The 25,381-nt window shown below is 38.5% G+C and overlaps 1 protein-coding gene across 1 annotated transcript in view; it reads left to right on the top strand.

Moving 5' to 3' along the window:
- Nucleotides 1-2,524: 2,524 nt before the first annotated feature.
- CHSY3 (chondroitin sulfate synthase 3) overlaps nucleotides 2,525-25,381 on the top strand; it is a 293,046-nt gene continuing 270,189 nt past the window's right edge. Inside the window, exons 1-2 of the mRNA XM_061188131.1 lie at nucleotides 2,525-3,333; nucleotides 6,431-6,714. Coding sequence (XP_061044114.1) covers nucleotides 2,532-3,333; nucleotides 6,431-6,714 — 1,086 coding nt within the window. The 5' untranslated portion in view covers nucleotides 2,525-2,531. The remainder of the gene's footprint in view (nucleotides 3,334-6,430; nucleotides 6,715-25,381) is intronic.

Here is a 25,381-nt window from a genome sequence, read left to right on the forward strand (position 1 = left end):
AATTTCTCACACATATATATTGAATAAATGAATGAAGTTAACTTTATCCCAAAATATTGTAATTGATGAGTAGGTTATTCGTACCTGATAAGAATTAATGATTTTGTAGATCAGCTACATGAACTGCACCCAGTGAAACGATGACCAGCTGGATATTCCAGGGGAGAGTATGCTGGTGCGTCAGTGGACTATTTGTTCTTCACAATGGACCACAGGTAATGGGCTATATGTTATGAATTTCCTCTGGAAATGTGTTGTCCATCATGGTAACCCCCTAGCCACATGGGGCTATTTAAATCAAAATTAATTAATATTAAATAAAATTGAAAATTTCTTTCCTCAACCATTTTAGCCAAATTTCAACTGCTCAGTAATCATTCGTGGCTTGTGCTTGCTGTATTGGATGGCACAGATAAAGAAAATGTCCATTATACGGAATGTTCTATTGAACAGCACTATTCTAGAAAGTTTAAAATGTCCTTGGGAAGATTTATTTTTAAATCAGAAGAGGCCTGTTTGTTTGATTAGTTTTGTATTCTAACTCAAATTAAACTTTGAGAAAGAGTTCAGTACTCTGTATTCCCAAGTGTTTCTGGGCAAGACCTAGCCATGGAAAAGGAGCTTCATTGTCCAGCAGATGAAACATTTAGTCAGACGTGCTCATGCACAGCCAGTTACTGGTGTGGAAAGAACCACCCCTCCAAGGGCTCCAGGCAGGCCTACTGTTCCAAGGACGCTGCCAGCACCTTGCTGGATGGAGCCCTATGTCTCATGCCATTCAATACCATCCCTTTGCGTTTGATGTACAAAACAGAAGACTGAAATCTGAGGAAGAGGAAAGGGCTTGGGATGCCACATGCACCTCAGACTGTAGTTAGATTCACAATTTCTGGAGAGAAAGCTTTTAAATGTTCCCTTCTTCAAAACTTCACGTATCTTCAGGTAATTTCTTCACAATATAACTTTCAATGATTTTGGCCAATACAAGTTAACCTTTTTTGAGATTCTGTTGCTACAGATTTTTCTTCCCTAATTATCGAGGTAAAACATTTCCTGTCATTGCCTTAGAAAAGAAAATGCTTTATAGACAAGAATAAAAATTATATTTTCTATTTTATTTTCTGGTTAAGTTCCAGGGGGGATAAGAATTTTCTTAGCTTGAACCTTCTGGTTACTGGCTCTATTATTTGTTCACATTTCTCCATCATTTGCCAATCCTACTGAGCTTAGTCTCTATCAAGGCTGCAAACAGTTCATGGTTCTCACTTCTAGACATGAAACCAACGGAGAGCTGAGGAGGGGACCACTAGGCAGCCCCACATGCCCCAACTCAACAGGTGGGGAACATGGAATTTTTATTTTCTTTGGGGATGAAGCCCCCCACTCACCGTGACTTCCCCTAGCCTTTCAGGGTAGGTATTTCCAATCCCTCCAGAGATTTTCTTAGGAGAGACACCGAGTGACAATGGTGCTTCTGTGTACAACTGGGAAGTAGTGGTGAAAGTGGTGAAGGATGCAGGTAGGGACTGGGGAGTTGGTAAGGCTGATGGAGAGGTGCTAGGGTGGGACAGACGGTTTCCTGAACAGTGAGCGGGATAAGGAGTAGAGAGAGTAGACCCGAAGTGGCAGCCGCGAGACAAACTCGAAAAGGACCGAAAACGCGAAGACAGGAGCCTGGGCGGACCTGGGCGGGGCAGAATGGGGAAGGGTCACGCCGGGACGTAACCGGCTGTGGGCTGGGGGAGGCGAGCGGGAAGGGAGTTGCGGGCGCTCGTCGTGGGCTCTGGGACCCGAGCTCCGCTGATGAGGTCAGTGGAGCCGACGCGCTGGGAGGAGGGCGGCGGAGCCCCCGGACGCGGGTGTTGCGAGGCTGGCGGAGGGGCGGGACGGGACGGGAAATGGGACGGAGAACTAGGACCGGGGGAGGAGGAACGAGGGGGCGTCGGCGCTGGAAGCCGGAGGCGGCCCGACAGGGATCGTTTCCTTCCGGAGAGGAGGCCGGCTCTGGACCTAAGCGCGGGCGGGGGGCGTCCAAGGGCGGGTGACCGGGAAATACAGCGGCCCGCGCTCCCCGCGGCTGGCAGCCGTGGTGCTCGTGGCTCCTCCTCCGGGCCAGTCCGGAGCTCGGCGGCGGGGGGAGCGAGGGCGGGGGCTCGGGAAGGAGGGAGGAGGGAGGGACCAGGCGCGCCAGTGACAGGGTGGCAGCCTAGGAGCAGACGCCTTGCCGCCGCCGCCGCTCCACCTCCTCCTCCTGCAGCTCCTCTTGCTGCTGCCGCCGCCGCTGCCGCCGCCACCGCCGGGAGAAGTTTCACTCCCGACCCTCGCTCGGAGCGGGGAACTCGGCCGGCAGCTGCAACGCGCCGCCGGCTAGGCGCCCGGAGCGCTCCGACCCGGAGGCGGCGTCAGAGCCTGTGCTGCGGGCGGCGGCCGGGGCTGGGGGCGTTGAGGCGGAGGAGGGGCGGGTGTGAAGCGGAAGACCCTTGCGCAGCGCCGCAGCTGCTCAGCCAGCGTCAGCGCCCGGGGCAGCCGCGATGGCCGTGCGCTCCCGCCGCCCGTGGATGAGCGTGGCATTGGGGCTGGTGCTGGGTTTCACTGCTGCGTCCTGGCTCATCGCCCCCAGAGTGGCCGAGCTGAGCGAGAGGAAGAGACGCGGTTCCAGCCTCTGCTCCTACTACGGCCGCTCGGCCGCTGGCGCCGGCGCGCAGCAGCCGCTCCCCCAGCCTTATGCCCGGCAGTGGCCGGAGCAGTCGCCGCCCCCAGCGCGCCAGGAGTTCCAGGGGCCGCAGCTGCCTGAAGCAGCGCCGGGGGGAACCAGTTTTCGCAGCAGCCCCTGGCAGCAGCCACCTCCGCTGCAGCAGCGGCGGCGAGGACGCGAGCCCGAAGGCGCGACGGGGCTCCCCGGAGCCCCTGTGGCCGAAGGGGAACCTGAGGAGGAGGATGGAGACGCGGCTGGGAAGCGGAGAGGCGGTCGGCCGGGGAGTAGCCACAACGGCAGCGGGGACGGGGGCGCCGCCGCCCGGAGCTCCCGACCCCGGGATTTCCTGTACGTGGGGGTGATGACCGCGCAGAAGTACCTGGGCAGCCGCGCGCTGGCGGTGCAACGGACCTGGGCGCGCTTTATCCCCGGCCGTGTGGAGTTCTTTTCCAGCCAGCAGCCCCCCAACGCTGGGCTTGGCCACCCCCCGCCACCCCTGCCTGTCATCGCGCTGCCTGGGGTGGACGACTCCTACCCTCCCCAGAAAAAGTCCTTCATGATGATCAAGTACATGCATGACCACTACCTGGACAAGTATGAGTGGTTCATGCGCGCCGACGACGATGTCTACATTAAAGGTGACCTCCCAGCCCCTGCTGTCCCGTCTCCTCGCCTCCCCGCCTCCTTTCTCTGCAGCCAGCCCCAATCCCTGCCCAGCCCCTATCCCTGGCCAGCCCCTCTCTGCTTTTCTGCCAGCACGTGCTCCGGGCTCCTGCAGCCCCGAGCCGGTCGCCCCCCCACACCTGCTCGCCTCCGCCCACCATTCCTAGTCCGCTCCTCCTCTCCTGCGGTCTGGACCCTCCTCACACCTGCCCAGCTTTTTTCGCCTTCCTCACTCTTGCTGCTCTGGTTTCCACCCACCTCTTGCTACTACTCTTTATCGTGTAGGAAGGCGAGAAAAGGGACCTCGGGGTTAAGCCTGAGGCTGTTCCCACTTTACACTGCTCTGAAAGCCCCAGGTGGTGGTAGTTTCCCTAATCGGTCCAGAGGGGCGTGTCCTCGGTGGAGAAAAGGAGGGTGGAGGATGCAGGCGAGAGCCAGTTTGGAGATCGGTGGTCTTGATTATCCCTCTATCCTTTTGTTTTTACTGGATCAAGCTTAGTTTTGGAACTGGTGAGATTGAGGAATCATCTTCGCTGTCCCACACCCTTCTCTGTGCGTTTCCCTTCCTTCTGCACCACCCGCCGCTCAATGGGAGTGCTTGAGCATCCCAGCCGCTCCCGCGCACAGCTCCTTCCAGCCACCGCAGTGCAGCCTCAAGCAGTTCCTTACGCCCCCGGCAACAGCTCAGTAAAACCCTGAGGGGATGGCTGTATTGACAGGAATTGGTGGTGGGGGAAAAGGGGACAGCGCCCGCGAATTATCCAGACCCTAGGAGCTCCAAGCTGTACTAGCACACACTAGGCTGGATCCTTTCCAGTCCATCTTGGTGGCTGCAGCGTTAAGCAGGGGCTGGGAAGCCCTTCCCGAAACCACGCGCAGCCCCAGCACGAGAAAACTTTGTCCGTTTTAAAAGAGGCGCGGTCCTTCGCCCTGCGTGTGAGTGGCTCTGGCCAGAGATTGCTAAACTGAGCAGAGGAATGTTCCTTAGAGCGGGAGGAAATCTTTACAGGCTTGCTCTTTGCGGAGAGGAACACAAGGGAAGTAGCTAGGTTGTATTGAAGGAGGGCTCCCTGTGTGTGTGTGTGTGTGTGTGTGTGTGTGTGTTTTGGCTGCCTTGGGTCTTCTTTGCTGTGCGGCCTTTTCTCTAGTTGCGGCGAGCGGGGGCTACTCTTCATTGCGAGCGCAGGCTTCTCATTGCGGTGGCTTGTCTTGTTGCGGAGCCCGGGCTCTAGGCACGTGGGCTTCAGTAGTTGTAGCACTCCGGCTCAGCAGCTGTGGCGCATGGGCCTAGTTGCTCCACCGCATGTGGGATCCTCCAGGACGGGGGGGGGGGGGGGGGGGGGGGCTCGAACCCGTGTCTCCTGCATTGGCAGGCGGATTCCTAACCACTGAGCCACCATGGAAGCCCCTCCCTGTGTTTCTTTCCACATTTGCTAGCTTCTTGGTCAAAGGGGGGCAGCCCTTACTTAGTTTACACCACTCTAATTGTAGCCTTATTGCTTTCTCCTGATTCAGGTAGTATCTTTTACATACTCAAGGAAAAACAAACAAATAAATAAGACACCCCCCCCCAAGAAAAAACTGTCACATTTTGGCAAGGACTGAGTGTAGAGTTAATAACTAGAGATTTCTTGGGTTTGGGCTGAGAGGAGTGAAATTCTTAGAGATGGTTGGCAGAGAAAATATTGATAATTAGATATGAAAATAATGAATTGGATAAGTTGATACAAACATTTAAAAAAGATTGCATTCCTGGTGATTGCAGTATCTTATAGGTAGATATAAGTTATGTGGATATCTATAATTGATAGATCCACTATCTTTTAGTCCCCACGTCTTCTGTGTCTCTTTAAAATCACAAAGGTTTCCTGGCAGAAGTTTGCCACACTTTGCAGACAATTTCCAAACTGCATTAACAGCATCCACTTCTGTCATATATTTTAGTGCTTTGAAAGATTGTCCTTCAGAACATTGAAATGCCATATTCTTTCCATTTCTATTAAGAATGAAAGGCATTTTGTATTAAGAACCCAATAATAGTCAGCTGAAACTCACTGAAATCCAAGAGGCATGGCGTAGGATCAAGATAATGACTGCACGTGCTGAGATGGTAGAAATGCTGACTGGGAATGTAAAGAAGGTGACTACTTATTCTAGTATATCACTTGGTAGAGTACGAAATGCTTTGGAGCTGTTTTAGCTACAGAACTTTATTTTAAAATTGTTTTTCCTGATGAACTTACAAACTATAAACCAATTATATAAATTTTAACAAATGTTAATTTTTTCCTAAAAGGGTACTTTCCAAAGTTCCAAAGTGTTATATTTCAAGGCAAGTTTGATATTCTCTCTCTCTCTCTCTCTATATATATATGTATGTATGTATATACACACACATACATATATGTATACACACACCTTTTGGGTTGTGTATGACCTGAGTTTAGTTACGGACAAAACACTAAACTAAATCAATTATCGGGTATCAGTAGTCTGCCAATCAGGGCTGAATATTAATATTATATTTCGGAGAATTTTATCACTACTTCATACATGCTAAGAAACCTGTCTTTATTCTCCTTGTCATTATTTCACCTTTAAAAAAAATCTGATGACTGTCATCAGACTTAAGGTTTTTCATTGACTAGAAGGTTGATTAAATTTTATTATAATTTAACAAGAACTGAATGTAGAGTTAATAACTAGAGATTTCTTGGGTTTGGGTTGAGAGGAGTGAAATCCTTAGAGATGGTTGGCAGAGGAAATATTGATAATTAGATATGAAAATAATGAATTGGGTAATTTCATACAAACATTTAAAAAAGAGGGCATTCCTGGTGAATGCGATTTCTTATAGGTGGATAGATAGGTATATGTGATGAAAATTTTATTATAATTTAGAAATTAGTATTTTTAAAATAATGGAATATTCAAAGAGGTTTTTCTTCTTTTCAATTGTATAAGACTTTTGGGGAGTTTATGCACAATATTGGAAGTTCTTTCCCTTGCTTGGTGTGTTATAAATGATTATGAAATTAGGAAAAGGAGTGATTGTTGCCTTTCTCTTTGTAGGTGATAAGTTGGAAGAGTTTCTTAGATCACTGAATAGCAGCAAGCCCCTCTACCTGGGCCAGACTGGCCTGGGGAATATTGAAGAACTTGGAAAGCTGGGGCTAGAGCCTGGGGAGAACTTCTGCATGGGAGGACCTGGAATGATCTTCAGTCGCGAGGTTCTCAGGAGGATGGTGCCACATATTGGTGAATGCCTCAGAGAAATGTACACGACTCACGAGGACGTGGAAGTAGGAAGATGTGTTCGACGTTTTGGTGGTACTCAGTGTGTCTGGTCTTATGAGGTAAGACTTGAGCTGTGATGAAAATGTTCTCATATTACAGGTGGGTGACAATTTACAGTCTGGGGCAGTGATTCTATTTATTCTCTCTGTATCTTTGTATTTGCTTGAAAATGATAGCAACAGCCAGTGATGGACACAAGGGCGATTGTGGGAGATGCCTTTCTTATCAGAGCTGAGGCCTGTCCGAGGCTTTCTTATTAGCGTGACCCGTAACTTTAAGCAGCAGCTTATGTATATAGTCACATCTCTGGAAGATGCTACTTCCGCTTTATTTGCTTTATTGGTGTTTATATACATGTGTATCCGTTTCCTGTCTCTAACAAGAGGATTAATTCTGTTCTCTTGGGCTGTAGTTTTTCGCATTTCGTCCTTTGTTTGTTGTTATTTTGGTTAGGTATGTAATCGCATCTCTTTGTTTTCAAATAGTTAAACTCTGTAGTTTCTTGGAAGATTCTTATGTGAAAATTTAACATACATTTTTAAAGCATAGGAAAAATTAACTCATAATGTTGTATCACTTATAATAGACTTATTCACAAAACTTTAAAAGGGATGATTATGTGGAAAAACAGAAATTCTGAAGATGTTAAGTAACTGCTTAATATTATGACTGGTTCTCTAAAATTTTGTTTTGTGTCTGCCCTCATTCCATTTTCTCAACCGCACCCATTATTTAAATAATCTGAGTTATGAACTGTTGTTTTATTGTAGTAATTCGTTTTACGAAATAATCTGAGGTTTTTTTCCTTCAGAAATTGGTTTTGAAATGAAAAGCAATTGCGTTTAAAACAGTTTTCCTGAAAGTTAATCTTAGTAAAAGTTACTTAACACTTAAATAATGTATTGCAGTTTTCACTGCAGTTTGGTTTTCAAGTGGTTGGAGTTAAATGTCTTTTAGCTACCCTGCATACCTTTGTAGATTATAACTTAACTCATTTACTTACCTTTTCAAATTTGTCATGATTTCTCAGTATCGAAGAAACATTTTATGAAAACATGTTCCCTGTGAAGTCATTATACCTCAAGATTACACAGTCCCATTCATTTTTCTTTTAGAAGTGTAATCCCACTTTCCTTAATTTAGCTTTCTTTTTTATGCATCATGATATTTACACTATGGGGAAGTATTTCTTATATTTATTACAGAAAGTAAGTATTAATAGTAACTAGTTACTTGGAATATGTGCTATGCAAATTTAAAATTATTACGTACCTTATTCCTTTTATTGATAGAAACTAATTTTCTTTTATAAAACCAACTTACGTATACCTTTATAATAAAAATGTAGATAAGCACATTATAGTTTAAAAATAGGTAATTTAATAAACTCAATGAAAAAGATTTGTCTCTCCATTTAATATAAAACTAATTGGAAGGCAAAAAATACTTTATATGGAAAACACAGTCAGTTGATTTTTGTTTACATGAAAATATTATTTTTCAGACATTGTCTCTGTATGGATGAGTAAAAAAATCATATTTTAAATAAAGATGGAAAATTATTATATTTTATCTGTTGCTTTATTGCCTTAACATCACATAGAAAGTTTTGACAAACTTTTATGTCCCTCCATTCAAGTTTTCATTGATTCTGCTGTGAAGGTACAGTCCTCACATAGCAGCCTGCCCATTCCTGATCCAAGACAGTAAAATATGCTCAGGTGACCTACATGCTCAAGAATTGATTTAATATTTTATTTATAATATAGGCATTTGTTCTGGTTAAAGGGGAGTTAATCGTAGATATCTGCACCCTCTCTGTTAGAATAAGTGGAATCTTAGATCTTTTCATTAACTGACATAAAAGAAGAGACAAACAAAGGGAGCTCCAAGTCTTGTAGGATATAACTTTATGATCACCATATTTACATTAACTTTTGGCAATACATTTGAATTTTAGACTGACAATTGCCCATCGCTAACTTCAGAATCTGTATGAAAAAAATAATTTCTACATTTTTTCCTAGCATTAGAAAATGTTATCTTCTAAAGGAATACTGTTTCAGAATGTTGACTTTATATTTTGCTAAGCAATTACATAGAATTTACTTTATTTTGGAATTTCAATCTCTAAAGGAACTATTTAAACAACATTTATTTTAAAGGTGGCACTGATTTAATTCTAACCCTGACCCTAACCCTAGCCCTAACCCTGAGTCTTATTTAAAGGAATAATGGAAAATTTCTTTACCAAGGAATATATTAAATAGTATCTGTTAATAAATTTAGTAAAGATAAGTATACAATTAAATCATATATAAGCATTTTAACATTAGGGTGTGTTCTACATTTTCTGGACACTGAGTAGGTAGATTGGGGCACAGCCAAACTAGGGCTTTCCAGGTCGGGTTTTAGGTTACTTGAAATGTCCAACTATGCTACTGTTCACATTATATGGAAAAATTAATCTATTCCACTCTGGGTTGGCATTCACATAAAGGTGAGATTTCACATCTGGTCATAGAATAAACTATGAAACCCATCAGTAATTTTGTTTCCATATTTCTTTTATAAGAACCATCTATAACAGAATTTTCTTAAAATTTTGAATTTTCTTTGCTAAACTTTCCATAGCTTTTAGGATTTTGTTTGACTTTTCCTCCTAACAAAAGTTCTTGCAGAGTTAACAGCGCTGTTACAGAAACATGTTCACAATTTTTGAGTTTGAATAAATGAAGCATCATGATGGAATGTTATCTTTTAAAAATGATAAACAGGCTTGCAGATCTTGTAGGAAGAGAATTGGACAAAAATATTACAATTATAGATTGTATAGCGTGTAGCTATTCTTGACTATGAATTACATTATTTGAAAATCTAGGAATCTTCTAGTATTCTTTACTGCTGAATTAAAGTCTACTTTCTCTGTTTATATATACAATTAAGCATAATATTGGCAAGAGGGAGGAGAGGGAAGGAGGGGGAGGCAGAGACAGAGACAGAGAGAGATAGAGAGAGGTATAAACTTGAATTTGGGTTTGAGTCACCAGTCTACCACTCATTAGTTTCACTGTCTTTTTAAAATTACTTCTCTGAGCCTTGTTTAATTCAGTTGAAAGCAGAGATTGTAATGGTGTCTGCCTCATAGATTTTGTAGAAGATTAAGCGAAATGGTGAAATGATCCATGTAAAGTTCTACATAGTATTTGGCATGTAGTAAATTGTCTATAGGTGTTAGCTGTTATTGTCATAATGCTGAATAGATCATGTATGATCTTACATATAACATGGATTCATCAATTTTATTCATTTACTAATTATTGTTAATGAGTGATTCATCTATATCAAAAAGTCAGATGAAATAAAATTTTTTCCAATGAAGAATACAAGTGTAAGGTTTTTTTGGCAAAGAACAAGAAACGAGTATGTTTCAGTATTTTAGAACTATGAGGAATCCAGTATCGGTAAAACATAACACTTGGATGACTTTCAGACATGCACTACAAATATTTGCTTCAGTCTTTGAGTATCATATTAAATAACTGATCTTGAGACTGTGGAAAATATTATTTAACAAGTGATTATTTAACATATGTATTGAAGAAATCTCAAACAGATCAGACTCTATCTACATTAAAAAAAAATTACTGTATGGATTTCTAGATTAGCCCCCTTTTCTGAGTTTCATTGGAATTTTCGGTAGAAAAGGAAGTCAGTAGTATCTCATTCTGCAGTCAATTCACAGGACCACCCTGGAACTTGTCTCTCAAGGCAGCTGGAACCCCCTCCTGATGTTTCCCAGGTGTTTCAGGAAGTGATATATATCAATAGCTTCCGTTCTTCCTCAGGATAAGGTCCTGGTGGTCTGGGAAAATATGTCTTGCTTGTTGGCCCCTTGCTCTGTTTCTTCCTCTGTCATCTCTATCTACTTTTCCTTTCTTCTGTCATTAACGATCAATAAAATACATTACAAATGCATTTTGATATGCATTGTTTCTCATCACGTTCTCAGTAAATTAAATGCTCATGACAGGCCAACCTTGATATTCCAAGACATGACACATAGGGCCCAGGAATGGCTTGACTTCTTCTGAATAAAGAGGGCTTTGGTTGCTGATGGGTCTCAGACAGACTGGTTCTCTCTGTACCTGAGACCACTGGAGAGTCAGAATTGAGATTCTTCCTTCCCCTAGAGGTAGAAACATCTAGTTTTCAAGGACATATGGCAGATGTTCATAATCAACAGACTTCGTGGGTTGCTGTTATACTCATTTATATCTCAATTGTATAAGTATAGATGACTAACTGAAGCATGATCATGAAAAATTATTCTATGCTTTACACTCTGTGAGTGTTAGAATTTATTGGCACCTACTGTTGGCTAAGTTCACATTTTTGGTTGAGCCCTATCTTGGCTACTGCTTTTCTAGTTATCTGAGCTACAATCTGGCAGCTTGGGAGGCTGCATATGGCTCTTAAATGTTGTTTGGCACATGGGGTGTTTTAAGGTTTTCTTGATTTTGTTTTTTTATGCCATTAGCAGAGGCAGGCAGTCTTGAGTCCCTTCATGACCTATTGTTGAGCACCAGCCTCTCCTTGCACGTTTAATTTAACTGCCTGGACCAGGTAGGCGTAAGAGTGTTGATATTTTGAGTCAGATAATCCACATGTTGCAAATTTCATTAAAAGATTCTCTAGGAAATGAAGTAATTTTCTAGTGAGAATGAGATGTGTATTTTAAATAGTTTACAGAGAATTAATTTTTTCAAAGTTGGCTGTTTAGAGTTGTAAATCGTATAATGCAGTTACACTTTCTTTGTTATAGGTATTTTTAGTAAATTACTAGACTAGTGAGGAGTAGAAAGTTCTCACTGTTGAAAAATTATTTGTTTCATTTTCATTCACACAATTCATTTTCATTCTGTGTCTTAGCAGAATTGGAAGTTCCTTTTCTTTGGTTTTTGTTTTAATGAGATCACTTACATTAAAGCATTAAAATAATTTCAATGATTCTTCTTCTCCCTGTGAGGGAGTTTTGCATTTCATCCATCTAAGAGTCATTTTCAGAATAGTGTGTATTTATCTTTTTAATGTTAGCAGTTAAATGGAGCCAAAAAATATGTATCTTTATTTTGTCTAATTAAATGTTGTTTCAAAGAAAACAGTTCCATGTTGATGGAAATATTTCTCTGTGGTTTAAAAAATCATTTCTTATGACTAAACAGATTTTTAATAGATTTCTTAAAGAGTTAATTTCACACCAGAATGTCTTATGTCTAATCTTGGCCCCCTAAAGGCTATAAACACCCTAGAAAATTCCATTATTTCACAAAAGGATATATTCTGGAAGTGTTTCCCTGGGCTTGTAATACCAGAGAACTATACCATAAAAAATGTAGCTACATATAAATTCTTTGTAACATAACCATTAAGGTTAAAATATCTGTCCCATTCTTATAGGGCTGTTACACATCCTTCTTAGCTTCTTTCTGTTACTTATGAGCTTCCCTTTTCTGTAATGTTAATTTTACTGTACCATGAACATGGTTTATGCCCCTAAAGTATATTAATATCTGTGGAAAAAGTATAAGTCTGGGATTTTTACCTAAAATTCAGTCTTTCAAAAATTCAGTCTTTTCTTGGTTCTAATTCAGTCATATTTAGTTTTTAACTTAACTAAGAGCAGTGAGCTTCTCACACCTACTCTTCCCACCCCCATTCCACTTGTCAGATGAAATCATCCCGCATTGATTTTATGAAATCTCTTTTCTGCCACACTGCTTCGTTCATTGTACAAAATAAAATTGCATTGTGAGTTGAAGGACAAACTTGGTACAGTTTCTCCATGTTTTGTAGTCTTAGCTAGTCTGTTTTCATTGTTAACTAATGCCTTACCACCTGAATTCTGACAATGTGTGTTTTCCAACGGTTGTGAAAAATGCAAAGTTTGGAAGATGCTTCCATGCAATTTGAAATGAGTTCCATGATAACATAAACACTCATATTAGTTAAAAACTTTGAATACTCTTCCTCCTTAATTGATCAAAAGTATTCTAATTTCCTGAAAAAATTCCAAGTCAGTTTTCTACTTCCACTTCCTTTGTCTTGGTTTCCAAAAAGCTGTGTGAGAAACATTCATTTCAATCTCTTTTCTAGCTAGTGAATTAATGAATTAGTGCTCAACATACAAAAAAATGTAATCTATCATATAACTATACTGCATTTTGCTTTGACTATAGCATGTTACTTCTTTTGCACAAAATATATTAAAAGTAACTTTTAATAAGGTGTTTAAGCTAAACATAAACTTCATTAAAATAAAATCAGTGTCTTGAATCATATGAGTCATTATTTGATATTATTGAGCAATAGGAAAACATGTAAACTGAAAAATGGAGGGGTTGCAGTTCCTCAGAATTCTCATGCTCTTTTCATTTACTGTCCTATTAAACAATACTCTAGTTAAGGCTTAACCACAAGTAAATCAGTTTGAGTCATGACATACATTTAATGTTAGCCTGTCTTGCAAAGGTGTTGGATATTTATAGTACAAAAAGCATGTTACAAGTTTCTAAATTAACTGAATCAAAATAATATATTTATTTTAAAAATTCAGCCGACGTTGTTTTGGGAACTAACGAATGAAATGGATTTCTTAATTTTCTGAGATTTAAAAATCTTCACTCACCATTTATAATTTTGAAAGCTGTGTCCCTCATTCTTCACAGTCAGTGGTAGCTGAACTCTTCATTATCCCTTTCTGTTTCATTCATTTTTATTGTAGAGCTATTTATTTATAGAGTAGATGGTTTAAAGAAATATACAGATTAATACAAGTAACATACAATAAAATAAAATTAAAATGTGAAGAAATAAGGGAAAAAGGAAGACATATAGAAAAATAAGAAAAAAAAAAGGAAAAATACATGTTGAGTTCCTTTTTTCCTGGCATTAAAGAGAACCCTAGCTTGACTTGATACTAAGACCTGGGAGAAATCTTCCCCATAGAGCAGACAGAGGTTCTGAGGGATCACATACTCAGCACCACTTCTTTGATAAGTAGAATAGCATGATTTGCTTGGCTGTTTCTAATAAATTCCCTCAATATACACCAAGACTGTAATGCAGAAGGGCAATTCTTCAGGAGGAATTCTACTTGGAGACAGTACAATTATGGTCAGGTACACCATTGTTTGATAACTTCCGTGATTGCATTTTAAAATTCAGAATACTTTTCAGAGAGCCGTCTATGGGTATTACTTCTCAGGCAAATGTTTTATATTAGGTTGGCCAACAGGAAATTTGAATTATGCATATTCTCTGGTGAAAACCCAGAGTGTAGCCATTGTGTCCTTGATTAAGGGAAGATCTGTGGTTGTGCTTTGCTCGGCAAGAGGAAGGTAGAGACACCAGCTACAAATGGAGAAATCAAACCAGATCATGGACCAGATGGTGACCCCACCTGAGGAGCCCTGAGTCAGGCCCAAGAGAATTCCTAACAACTCAGCCTTGAGTTATCAGTGTGGTTACCTAGCTTTTGAGCTAATTATTAGAAGTGTCTTTTTTTCATAAATTTAATAATTATACTTATTATATAAGTTATATAAATAATTATATATTTATTAAATTTACTATATAATTTAATTTTAATGTAACTTTTGCATGCACAGATTAAAATATTTAAAGATCAACATTTAAATGATGAAACAATGTTTTAATAATCTAATAGTCTATTATACAAAAATAAATTTTAAATGAAATAAGGTCATTTAATATTCATGATGAGTATCTTAAAATGTGAAAAAAATATAGGGTGAAAATAAATTGAAGTATTCTGCTTTAGAATTCAGTCATCTCACATCTTAAAAGCCAGTTGATTTCATTTGCTCAAATACATTTATTGAGCACGTCCTATCAGCAGTGGACACACAGACCTTCCTTTTCCTCATGGAGCCCCCAGGGAGGAGAACTCAGGCTTCTAACCAATCTCTGCTTTCACATCTGATACAGAGTTGGGTTTCCCATCTCTGTCATCTTTCTCAATCTTTTTCCTTCTAAGTCATGAAAGCTCCAGTTGGGTCCAACATTGGTACCTGTCTTGGAACTAGGATCAAATGATTCTTATTTTAATTTTCTTAAGTGAGTATCTTCCTCTCGTTTGTGTTACTGTCTCCTGAAGAGGAGAAAACCAAAGACGTGTTTAGTAATTTTATGGCATATTAATATATTTTGTGCCTGTTATATAGCACAGATCACCAGGATTTTGTTTTTTAATTAAGTCTGGAACTATACTACCTGGCTTCAAATCCCAGCTCTGCCATTCACTAGCTGAATGGCCTTAGTCAAGTTACTTAACTTCTCAGTGCCTTAGTTTCCTCATCTGTCGAATGGATATAACAACAGTACTTACCTCACAACACTGTTGTGAAGATTAAATGAGTTAATGTATATAGCAGCACTCAGAATAATACCCGGCAGTGTTAAGCATTCTGTAACTGTTAGTTATTTTTGCAGAAGCAGAATGGCATAAAATAGTGCCAACTTTACAGAGCCATTGCGAGGAATAAAAAGGTCAATGTATTAGAAGTCCTTAGAATAATGCTTGACATGTACTAATTCCTATATAACTGTTAACTATTATTAATATTTTCCAATTTACAATGTTCATATTCTTTTTTTCCTCTCATGGGAAAGAAATAATGTTGACTGGAAAGCATTTATTGCAACTGCCTTCTGAAAGCTGGGCTTTGCTGTAGTAGGGAGGGTGCTGATTCAGTGGTTCCTGCCCTGACTGCGCAATGGAGTCCCCTGGGGGACTTTGAAAAAATTCTGATGATGGAACCCATCCCTGACTCATTATATCAGAGTCTTTTACAGGTGAGGCCTGTAGCATGGGTAGTGTTAAAAACTTCCCAGGTGATTCTAATGTGGCTCTAGGGTTTAGACCTTTGTATAAATTATTTTTTATTAATTTTCTGTTTTCAAATATCCAGTCCATTCTTAACTATTCCATAAATGTTATATTTTCCTTTAGGGAAAAATTATAGGAAAGGAATCAGCACTTTTGCATTTCTTTCTATGTCTATTACTCATCTGTTCCAAAGAGTTAGTCACTGGATTTAAAGACAATGAATATAAAGCCATCACTCACAATTGTATGTTTCCTCATGGTCTGATTTTCATGGTTCATATATCACTTTTTTGTTTTAGAAAAATACAAGATTGATTTTAAAACATTTTTAGAAAAAAATACATTGTTTATTCATGCAAGGCTTAAGGTGTTAACTGATGGTTTTATTTATTACATTTGAATAACTATATAGTAATAGAGCTCTTAAAATATAGGTGGAATGTTTTCATTGACTTGTTTGCTTTAACAATGACTTTTTGAATTGGAGCTCAAAAGGAAGAAAGGTATCAGTGATCCATTTCATTGAGTACAGAAACCAAAACTTACTTAAAAACTTAAATGAATAACTTTGATTTCAACCAGTTATTCTCAAATATTTCCTTGTCCACTGCTATAGCTGACTGCTATAATGGAGGGAAGTATAAGATACACAGGAATGTGAGGGAAGAAGTTCCCAAGGAGAACAGGAAAATGCAGTGCTTCCTCCAAACTAGAAGTAATGCACAGGGACATTGCCAGGTGAGTGGGGATACATGGGAAGGCAAAGGTGGAAGAATAGCATGATAGCAAATAGTGTGTTTGATTCAAGCATATCTGGTGGCAGGAGACATGAGGCTCAAAAGCTGTTGGTAGACCTTGATTGTGAAAGGCCCTGTATGTCATCCTCAAAGGTTTAGAGTATACCTTGTAGATCAGTGATTCTTAGAATTAGTGGGAGTGATGTAATTGGCTTAGATCCACTTATTATGGAGCCCATGAATAGTATGTTAAAGACCTTTCTGGGTGATTCTAATGAGCAGTCAGAGTGAAAAATCTGTTCCATAATGGGGAGCTTTGAAGAATTCTTCATAGGTAACCATGATCAGATCACCCTTTAGTGGCTGGAGCACGGAAGGATGGATTGGATGCTCTTGTGCCTAGGGATAGTGACACAAGACAGTTAGGAGGCTATTGCCCCAGACCAAGTGAGAGATGAGTCTTGATCAAAGAGTCAAAGTGGAAGTGGAGGTGAGGAGAAGGAATTGAGAGGTAGTGAGGAGAGAGAATTGACCAAAGTAGGTGATTGGTGAGATGTAAGGGTGGAATGGGGGAAAGTTTAAGGTGACTCCTAGGTTTTGGACTCAGGTGATAGTATTATAATATTCCTAGCAATAGGGAATAATGGAAGAAGAGTAGTTTTCGGTGATTGGTGTATTTGAGGCATGGGCAGAGAAGAAATGACTTCTATTTTGGGTACATTGAGTCTCACTCATCATTCATTTATTCAGCAAATACTTACTGAGCACCTGATACTCCAGGCACTTTTCTAGGCGCAGGAGTTATAGCAGTCAAAAAGAAAGAACAAATAGACAAAAGTCCTTGCCTTATTTTCTAGAGGGGAAAGACAATCAATAAGCAGGGAAGGGGCTAAGGGATGCAGGATGATGGGTGTGCAGTTTTAAGTAGGATTGTTTGGTGGGCCTCACTGAGAAGATGATATTTGAGCCATGCAGATATCTGAGGGAGAAGCCTTCCAGCCAAAAACAGTAGGTGGACAAGTCCCCAGGAAAATGTATTTGGCAGATCAAGAACTAGCCAGAAGGCAAGAGAAACTAGAGTTGAGAAGGTGCTGGGAGAGTAGTAAAATGTGAGATCAGAGAGGAAAAGGGGTGAGAGATGATGGGTCAGGTATCATATATGGCTTTGTAGCCCTTTGTAAATACTTGAAAAGTGAGGCCCACATAGCTTGAACAACTTTCCCAGATTATATAGGCAGGAGTATTGCTCTCTTGTATTATCAGACTGCATGTTGATTATATACATACCAATTATGTGTATTATATCATATTTAGTATAAATGTATGTCTGTATACATAAAACATTTCTTAATGTATGAGCTTGTGACGACATTTAATGGGGAGTCACAGGGGTGCTTTATTACTAAAAGGCCAGTAAGTGGATAATGAGCATAAAGCATAATAAATGTTAAGTTATGAATTTGGACTTCCATTTATTGTGTGATTTACCAGATCTTTTATGCAATATTTTATGTCATTGTGTAGATTTTTGCAATAAGACTGGAAAACAAATTTTGGGTCATTAAAGCATATAGCATGGAACTTTATCGTATAGTATTATTTGGCAGTGGATCAAGTTCTTTTCCTTGAAAATTTAGTTGACAATTTTAGATAGCAGTTTATTGCATATTTACGTGACATCATTTGTTATACCTGGAGGTTATTCTTATAGAATCATTTTATAACACTTCTGTCTGAAATGGCTTTAGATCAATGTTCCACATCTCTTAGGATACGTCTTCCTTTGTCAAACTGGAGTTTCAGATTTATGAACATATAATTCTGTTTTGTGTCTTAATTAATTGCACTGTAGGTGCTTCTGCTACAAGTAGATTTATAGCAGGATAATTTTAGATTAATTACATAGCATATAAATCCATCATCCCCATATAACTGCTTACATTAAGATTCATGTGTTTACCTTATGGTTGTTTAAAATTCTGCATTTCTCGTATTTAACCTATATCTTGTCTTGGTTTCCCTTTTTTAAATTAAATATTCTTAAAGATTTATGAAGTTGTGGTCAAATTACAGAAAGAATATCTCCTAACTTTGGAAAGTCTGTATAGAGACCCACCACAGTCAAATAATCTTTGTTAATCAGTATTTGTTCTTCTGACAATATATTTTATCGTAGTGCTTGCGAATGTTTATTTTCATTGGTTGTAAGTGTGTAACTGATGATTACTTTTGCTAGTATACACATTTGTTACACATGCATTACCATATTTATATATTCAATCGAGTAAATTGTACATATGGATTGTCTAACAATCAATTGTAAAAATAATTTCAAGTCCATTATAATTGATTTGTTTTTTTCATTTAAAGAGCATTTAACAGTATGCCATAAATTAATTTTTTGAAATCTAAGCAATATAATGAATGGCATTGTGTTAATTGAAACACATAATTATTATAATATAATTATGATAGTTCTATAATAAAACAAAATTCTTGGATCAGACCCTATAAAGGTAGGCATTTTCAATGAGGTCCTGTAAGTCCATAATTTAAATAAATTTTATTTTTCCGTACTTTTTTCTGCCTAGCTTCTAATTTTCTTAATCTTAACTAAATTTTAATTTTCTGTCCTTTATTTCCCTAATATTTCTTTGTTTTCTAGAGTTCATAGTGTTCAGATGGTATTATCAGATTTTATTCCGCCTCAGTCCATTTTTAGATTGATTCCTTAGCTTACAAAATACAACCACAATGACCTAATATTCTGGGCACATTATGAAGCTTCATTACACTTTTCTTGTAAAACTAAATTGCTAGATTAAGAGAGAAAATATGACATCTTATTTCCATTTTGACACTTTTAACAAAGCGTCACATGAAGTAGGTTTTGTGTTCAGAGATGCGAATAGAAACCTAGCAAACGCTCTCAAAATAGTCAGGGCTTAAAAAACTTAAATCTCATTTGAATTAGACCCAAGTTCCATTTTGTCAAATACATCATTTTGAAGAATTGCTTGAAACAGTTGATAATGAGTGTAATTGATTTTACCAAATTTGACAAGACAGTTGTAAAATGTGTCTGAAAATACTGGAAGAACTGTTCCATTGCTTTCCAGGTGTTACTGTATAGCAGTTATCAGTTTTGTGTAAAGTCTGTAAGTAATAATACTGACAATTCCTGCTTATGTAAAACATTTGTGCTTTTATTTTTTAAAGAGCCCCTGCTTTCATCTTATTCTTTGTGCAAAGGTAGATTTGTGATTGAAAACACTATGTGAAAAAAATATTTTTGGGGATTTGAGTGATGAATTCCATTTTTGGTTTTCTGTTTCACCATCCTAGTTTTAAATTTCAGTTTATATGCATGTGTTGATGGGAAATAAGCACAGCCATCCTCCACAATTCCTGGGTAAGATGAATCAAGAGTGACATTAGTGGCATATGATTCTTATGGCCAATTTATATACACCTATAGTCACAGATTTTGGAGTATTAGAAAATTGTGAATACCTTTTTTGTTAGCATATTTGCCATGTTATTTTTTTCCTGTAGAATAGAACTACTAATGTGGCTTGGCCAAATTAATCTAGATCTGGATTGAATAGATTTTCTCTTATTTTAAAAATTGGTTGGTAGTGCTGGCATCATTTTATACAGCTGTTTTGATCAGATTTTTTCTTTTTTTTTATAATATATATTTTTCTTAACCATATTTGCTTATTTATTTATTTATTTTTTTTTTTTTTTATGGCTGTGTTGGGTCTTCGTTTCTGTGCGAGGGCTTTCTCTAGTTGCGGCAAGTGGGGGCCACTCTTCATCTCGGTGCGTGGGCCTATCACTATCGTGGCCTCTCTTGTTGCGGAGCACAGGCTCCAGACGCACAGGCTCAGTAATTGTGGCTCACGGGCCTAGTTGCTCCGCGGCATGTGGGATCTTCCCAGACCAGGGCTCGAACCCTTGTCGCCTGCATTGGCAGGCAGATTCTCAACCACTGCGCCACCAGGGAAACCCTCAGATTTTTTCTTAATGCTATACTTACTATTGAAGTAAATTTGGATGTCTCTGGATCATTTTAATAGTTAAGGTATATAGCTTGTGGAGAAAATGGAAGCCAAAACAAGAACTTATCGTAGTGTAAAAAGCAGTGTAGACAACCTGATCAAATGCTGATCTGAAACCTGGTGTGGTTTTATTAATTTCTACTCCATCTCGTTATGAATAAATATGCTAGGAAATGTCTGAAATGTTTAGTATTTTATGATGTTTATGATAAATAATCTAAGCTTTTAAACTTTTCTGGGTATATAATATAATCAAATTAAGCATCAAATTGATTTATATTTATATATAGCTGTAAAAATAAACAATTGATCATTAGTTACGTAGCAAGCACTGTACTGGGCTGTAAGGGAGAATGAGTGAGATGAAATTTCGTTTGTCTTATGCTAGAAGTGGCCAACAGGCTCAGAGCAGTTTAGTAACTTGCCCAAGGTCACACAGCTAGAGAGCTGTCAGAGTTTAGCTTCAAACTCTGGTTTATTTGATTCCAAAGACCGTGTTTTTTTTGAAATGTTACATTCACCTTATGCCTGAGGATTCAAAGAATGACATTTCATTTTATTTTAAGTCTGTGATGTCAGATTGGAATTGACAAGTTCAAATATATTCAATCTAAGAAAATTGGAAAGAAAAGAGGTAGGCTACAAAGGTCAGACAGTAAAGACCCAGAATGGAGAGGTGCTGCTTTAGTTTTAGCATTTTCTCCACTAGACGGGCTTACCTGTTAGTGATAGAGTCTCTTAATCTTTCTGGAAGAGATCTTGAAGAGTAAATTAAAGGGACCAAAATTGTTAGAGTTCTTCCAGTCCTTAGCATTTATGTTTACAAGAAAAATATCTCTAACATTAAAGTTTTCATTTTCAATAGAAACAGAATATCATATATTTTACTCTACCTCAGGGCAAGATTAAAAATGTAGGCTGTCAGTTTTATCTAAATTGTTTTCTAGCTATACTATTTAGAAACGAAGTACACATGGGTGTATATATCACACTAGAATTTCAATTATTGGGGTATATTCTGAGAGCTCATTTTATCTTAAGAATATTTCTTGTTCTGATAATTAGTTTATGTTAGAATGAAGATTTGTCATTTACTTCTCAGAAAAACACACACACAGAGGTAATTTCTCAGAAATAGTGAAATACATTTTTTCAAAAAGAGCTAAAACTTTGTAGAAACCCTTACTGTTTCAGAGATTTTTAATGTGAGTGTTTCATAGTTATTAGTTTCTAGGAGTGACTTTTACATGGACTTACATTGTTAATAAAATCCTCCTGAAAATCCCTACAGGTAAATGGGGTTATTACCATACTTATTAGAATTATCACAGTAAGTGGGCTTGCGCTGAGTGCCAGCCATATGCTTAGTTGTAGACAGAATATGAAAATAAAGATGGTGCTTCAGATAACAGCTTTAGAAAGGTACAGCTACTTCTTGAGTTTAAACAAAATGTAAAGTTATACAGTAGAAATATCAGGATATTAGATCATATCAGAATGAGTGTATCTGAAGCACTTACCAAGTATAAGATTCCATGTATTGTTCTTCCCATGAAGAGTTTAGAGTGTAGTGGGAAAAGAAAGAGCGAAATGAGAATGTTAATAGTGTGGAAGTGAGCATGGAATTGATGAGTTGTATGTAGACAAGCAAAGTAAATGTTTAAAAGGAGCATCGTTGGGGGCTATAAAGTCTAGGCAGGAAGGCTTCATGGAGAAGTTGACCTTAACTTTAAAGAGTAGGTAGGTCAGTTCTCCAGGCATAGAGAAGGGTTGAGCCAAGATGGGCTGTGCATTATACCCTGAGGGCATGGTGTGGGCAGGCTGGCCTCCCCTAGATCAAAGCTGTACAAGAGGGAGTCACAGCACAAAAGAAGGAAACAGAGATTTTGACTGTGTCGGTGTCTACCTAAGAGCCAAACTGTTGCCAGAAAGACTACAGACAAGAGATGACAGATGGACCCTGAAAAGTATGAATGACCGTCCTCTTTTACCACTGGGTATAGAGGATCTCTTCTGGCCTCTCAATTAGAGTAAAGTCTTGGAATTCTGGAAACCCTTATGCCACTAGGTTAACTTAATGTACTCTGAAAACAGCTTTATTCAAATTCCTGTGCAATGTGCCTCAGTCTTTCCAATCCAGTTCATTTTGAAATGCCTCTATCTGAGCCTCCATGATATTATTAAAACCTGCCTGTAATGCTGTTTTTAGGCTCATATATCATGCTAACTGAAAAAAAATTTTTTTTTTCATTTTGACTAATCCACTGAAAACAGCTTCTGATTGTGCAGCTTTGCAAATAATTTAAAACATGTATATTTGCGAGGAGTATATCTAGCCTGAAATTGTGGCTATATTCTTATTTATTAATGTTGTTCTACAACTATTTGTGGGCAAACTGACTTCATAGTTTTGCTTTGTGGATATCAACTGATTGGCAGGGCTTATTTCTTCCAGCATAGCTGTAAATGAGGCCTTTTAAAAAAAGATACTCATTAAATGTCTCAAATTTTAATTAAGGAAATCATTAAGTGCTTAATAAATTGTACCTGGGCTCTTAATATTTTTAGTTTAAAAAATTATTTTCTACTAACTTTTCTCTAAGGAAACACTTACCAGTTTAATGCTATAAATATTGGAGTAGATCTGTAAAAGCTATTTTACAAGTTATTGTGTCAGATAAGAATGTGTTTAACTAAAGAAGACAGAAAACTTGGCCACAGTGGCTTTTGTTTGTCTATTTTCCAGAATGTGTAGGTGAGTCGGCCCTGACTAAGTAGATACTGAATGATGCATCATGGTCCCCTGCTTTTCCTCTCTTTTTGGTCTTCTTTTCCTTAGAGTGTTGAATCTGTTCTCATGCGTATAGATTTCAAGCATTTTAAAGAAACTAATCCTAGTTCCAGGTAGGAAGGGGGAAGACTTTCTACTGACATGGGTTTGTCCTTTTCTCAAGGATGGAAGTCTTCCCCATAGATCTCTGCCTACATATCCCTGGTTCGAATTATGTCATACAGCCATCTATGACTGCAGGAGAGATGGGTAAATTGAGTACATCCAGCTTCCATAGCCAGAAGAAAGAAAAGGAGCAGGAGCTTGGGAATAGGTGTTAATGAATCTAACCCTATATTAGGGTTCTCCAGGGAAACAGAACCAATAGGATATATGTCTATCTATCTACCTATCTATCTATTCATCTCTCTGGAGAGAGAGAGAGAGAGAGAGAGAGAGATTTTAAGGAATTGGTTCACAGATGTAGAGGCCAATAAGTCCAAAATCTACAGGGAACACTGGCAGGCTGGAAATTCTGGAAGGGGTTGATGTTGCAGCTCAAATCTGAAAGCAGTCTGGAGGCAGGATTCCTTTCCCTTTGGCTCTTTGGGGGACCTCATTCTTGTGTCTGAGAGCCTTCAACTGATTGGATGAGGCCCACCCACACTGTGAAGGGTAATTTGCTTTACTCAGAGTTTACTGATTTAAATGTTAATCACATCTAAAAAAATACCTTCATAACAATATTATAGACTGTTGTTTGACCAAACAGCTGGGCATCATAGCCTAGCCAAGTTGACACATAAAATTAACCATCATATCTACATAATTTACTAAGGTTTGATAATATCCAATGGTTTAGAACCTTTGCAACTCAAGTCCTGCCTCAGCTTCAGTGGGTTGACATCTTTCATGTTGTAGTTTGTGTATATTAAATGCAATATTTTTCTGTGTATTCCAGGAAATTCTCTATGCTAATTCTGAAATGGATTTAAAAGACTAATATTAATTTAAAGAGGAATCTTAAAAAAAAGATCTATTGAGATTTCTTAGGCTCTTACGTAGTTCTAAGGTGGTAAATGACATATCATTTTAAACAGTAAGATTACTTTTACCTAAATGACCAGAGAATGTTAGGAGGGATAGTAGAATGTTGACTGGCTTGGAAATGAAGAGACCTAGGTATTTATATTATCTCTGACATTAATTACTTTATCACCTTGCCTTTCTGAGTCACCTATAAAAGAGGACTAATAATAGATTTTGTACCTTTCCTATTGGATTGTGACAGTTACATGAGATAATGGATCTAAAAATGCTTTATGAACTATAGAGTGATAAAAATATATAAAGAGACACTAAAATATAAAGATAAATGTCTCATAACAACCTCCTCTGTGATTGGAGGATGACATGGCTTATGGGCTGTCAAATGAAGGTTAGGGCTGAATGCAGAGTCAGAAATGATCTGGTCCAAACTGATAGAGTAAGCTTCAGCCTAGAGGACCTCAAAGGAACATCCATTCCATGAAATTTGATTCTGTGGAAAGCAATAGGAGGCCATTCCCTGGCAGAATGAGGAATGTTTGGAAATTAACATCAGGATGTTGGATTTGGTAGCATGACAGCTGTTTCAATCCATGCTTCTTCAAATCTCTCCTTCGGAAATGCACAACAATTATTCAACTAATGCTAGAAAAATATAATTTAAGAAATATTTCATTTTAAGAACAAAATTCTACAGCTAAATATTAAAAAAAAAAACTAAATAGAGAAGGGAGTAACAGAAGACTTTACCTAGTGTTGTCTTTAATAAGAACAACCTTTAGTCTTGAGTGATGTTACTTAAGTTAATTTTTCTTGTATGTAGAATAATTAGGCACAACTAAAAGTCATTGACGATTTCTTAATTCGGTGAGCCATCATTTCAAGCATATCAGAATCAAGTAAACTTCCAAAAATAGGTGATAATAAATCTACCCATGGAATGGGATTTCTATAACTCTAACTACATTTATCATTAATCTCTGACTTCTTTCATATAATTTTAAATGTCTTTGGGAGAATGATTTTGAATGTGTTTGTATATGATATCAACTTATTTATGAGACTTAGAATGTGTACCTAGCAGTTTAATTCCTCTAAATATATTGATTTTGAAACTCTTAAACAGTAGCTTTTAACACGTTTTCTTGATGTTCATATGAAATGGACACTTAAAATATAAAGGTTGGTTTCAAGTTT

This window comes from Eubalaena glacialis, chromosome 4, assembly GCF_028564815.1.
Source record: "Eubalaena glacialis isolate mEubGla1 chromosome 4, mEubGla1.1.hap2.+ XY, whole genome shotgun sequence".
In the NCBI taxonomy this organism is placed as follows: Eukaryota; Metazoa; Chordata; class Mammalia; order Artiodactyla; family Balaenidae; genus Eubalaena; species Eubalaena glacialis.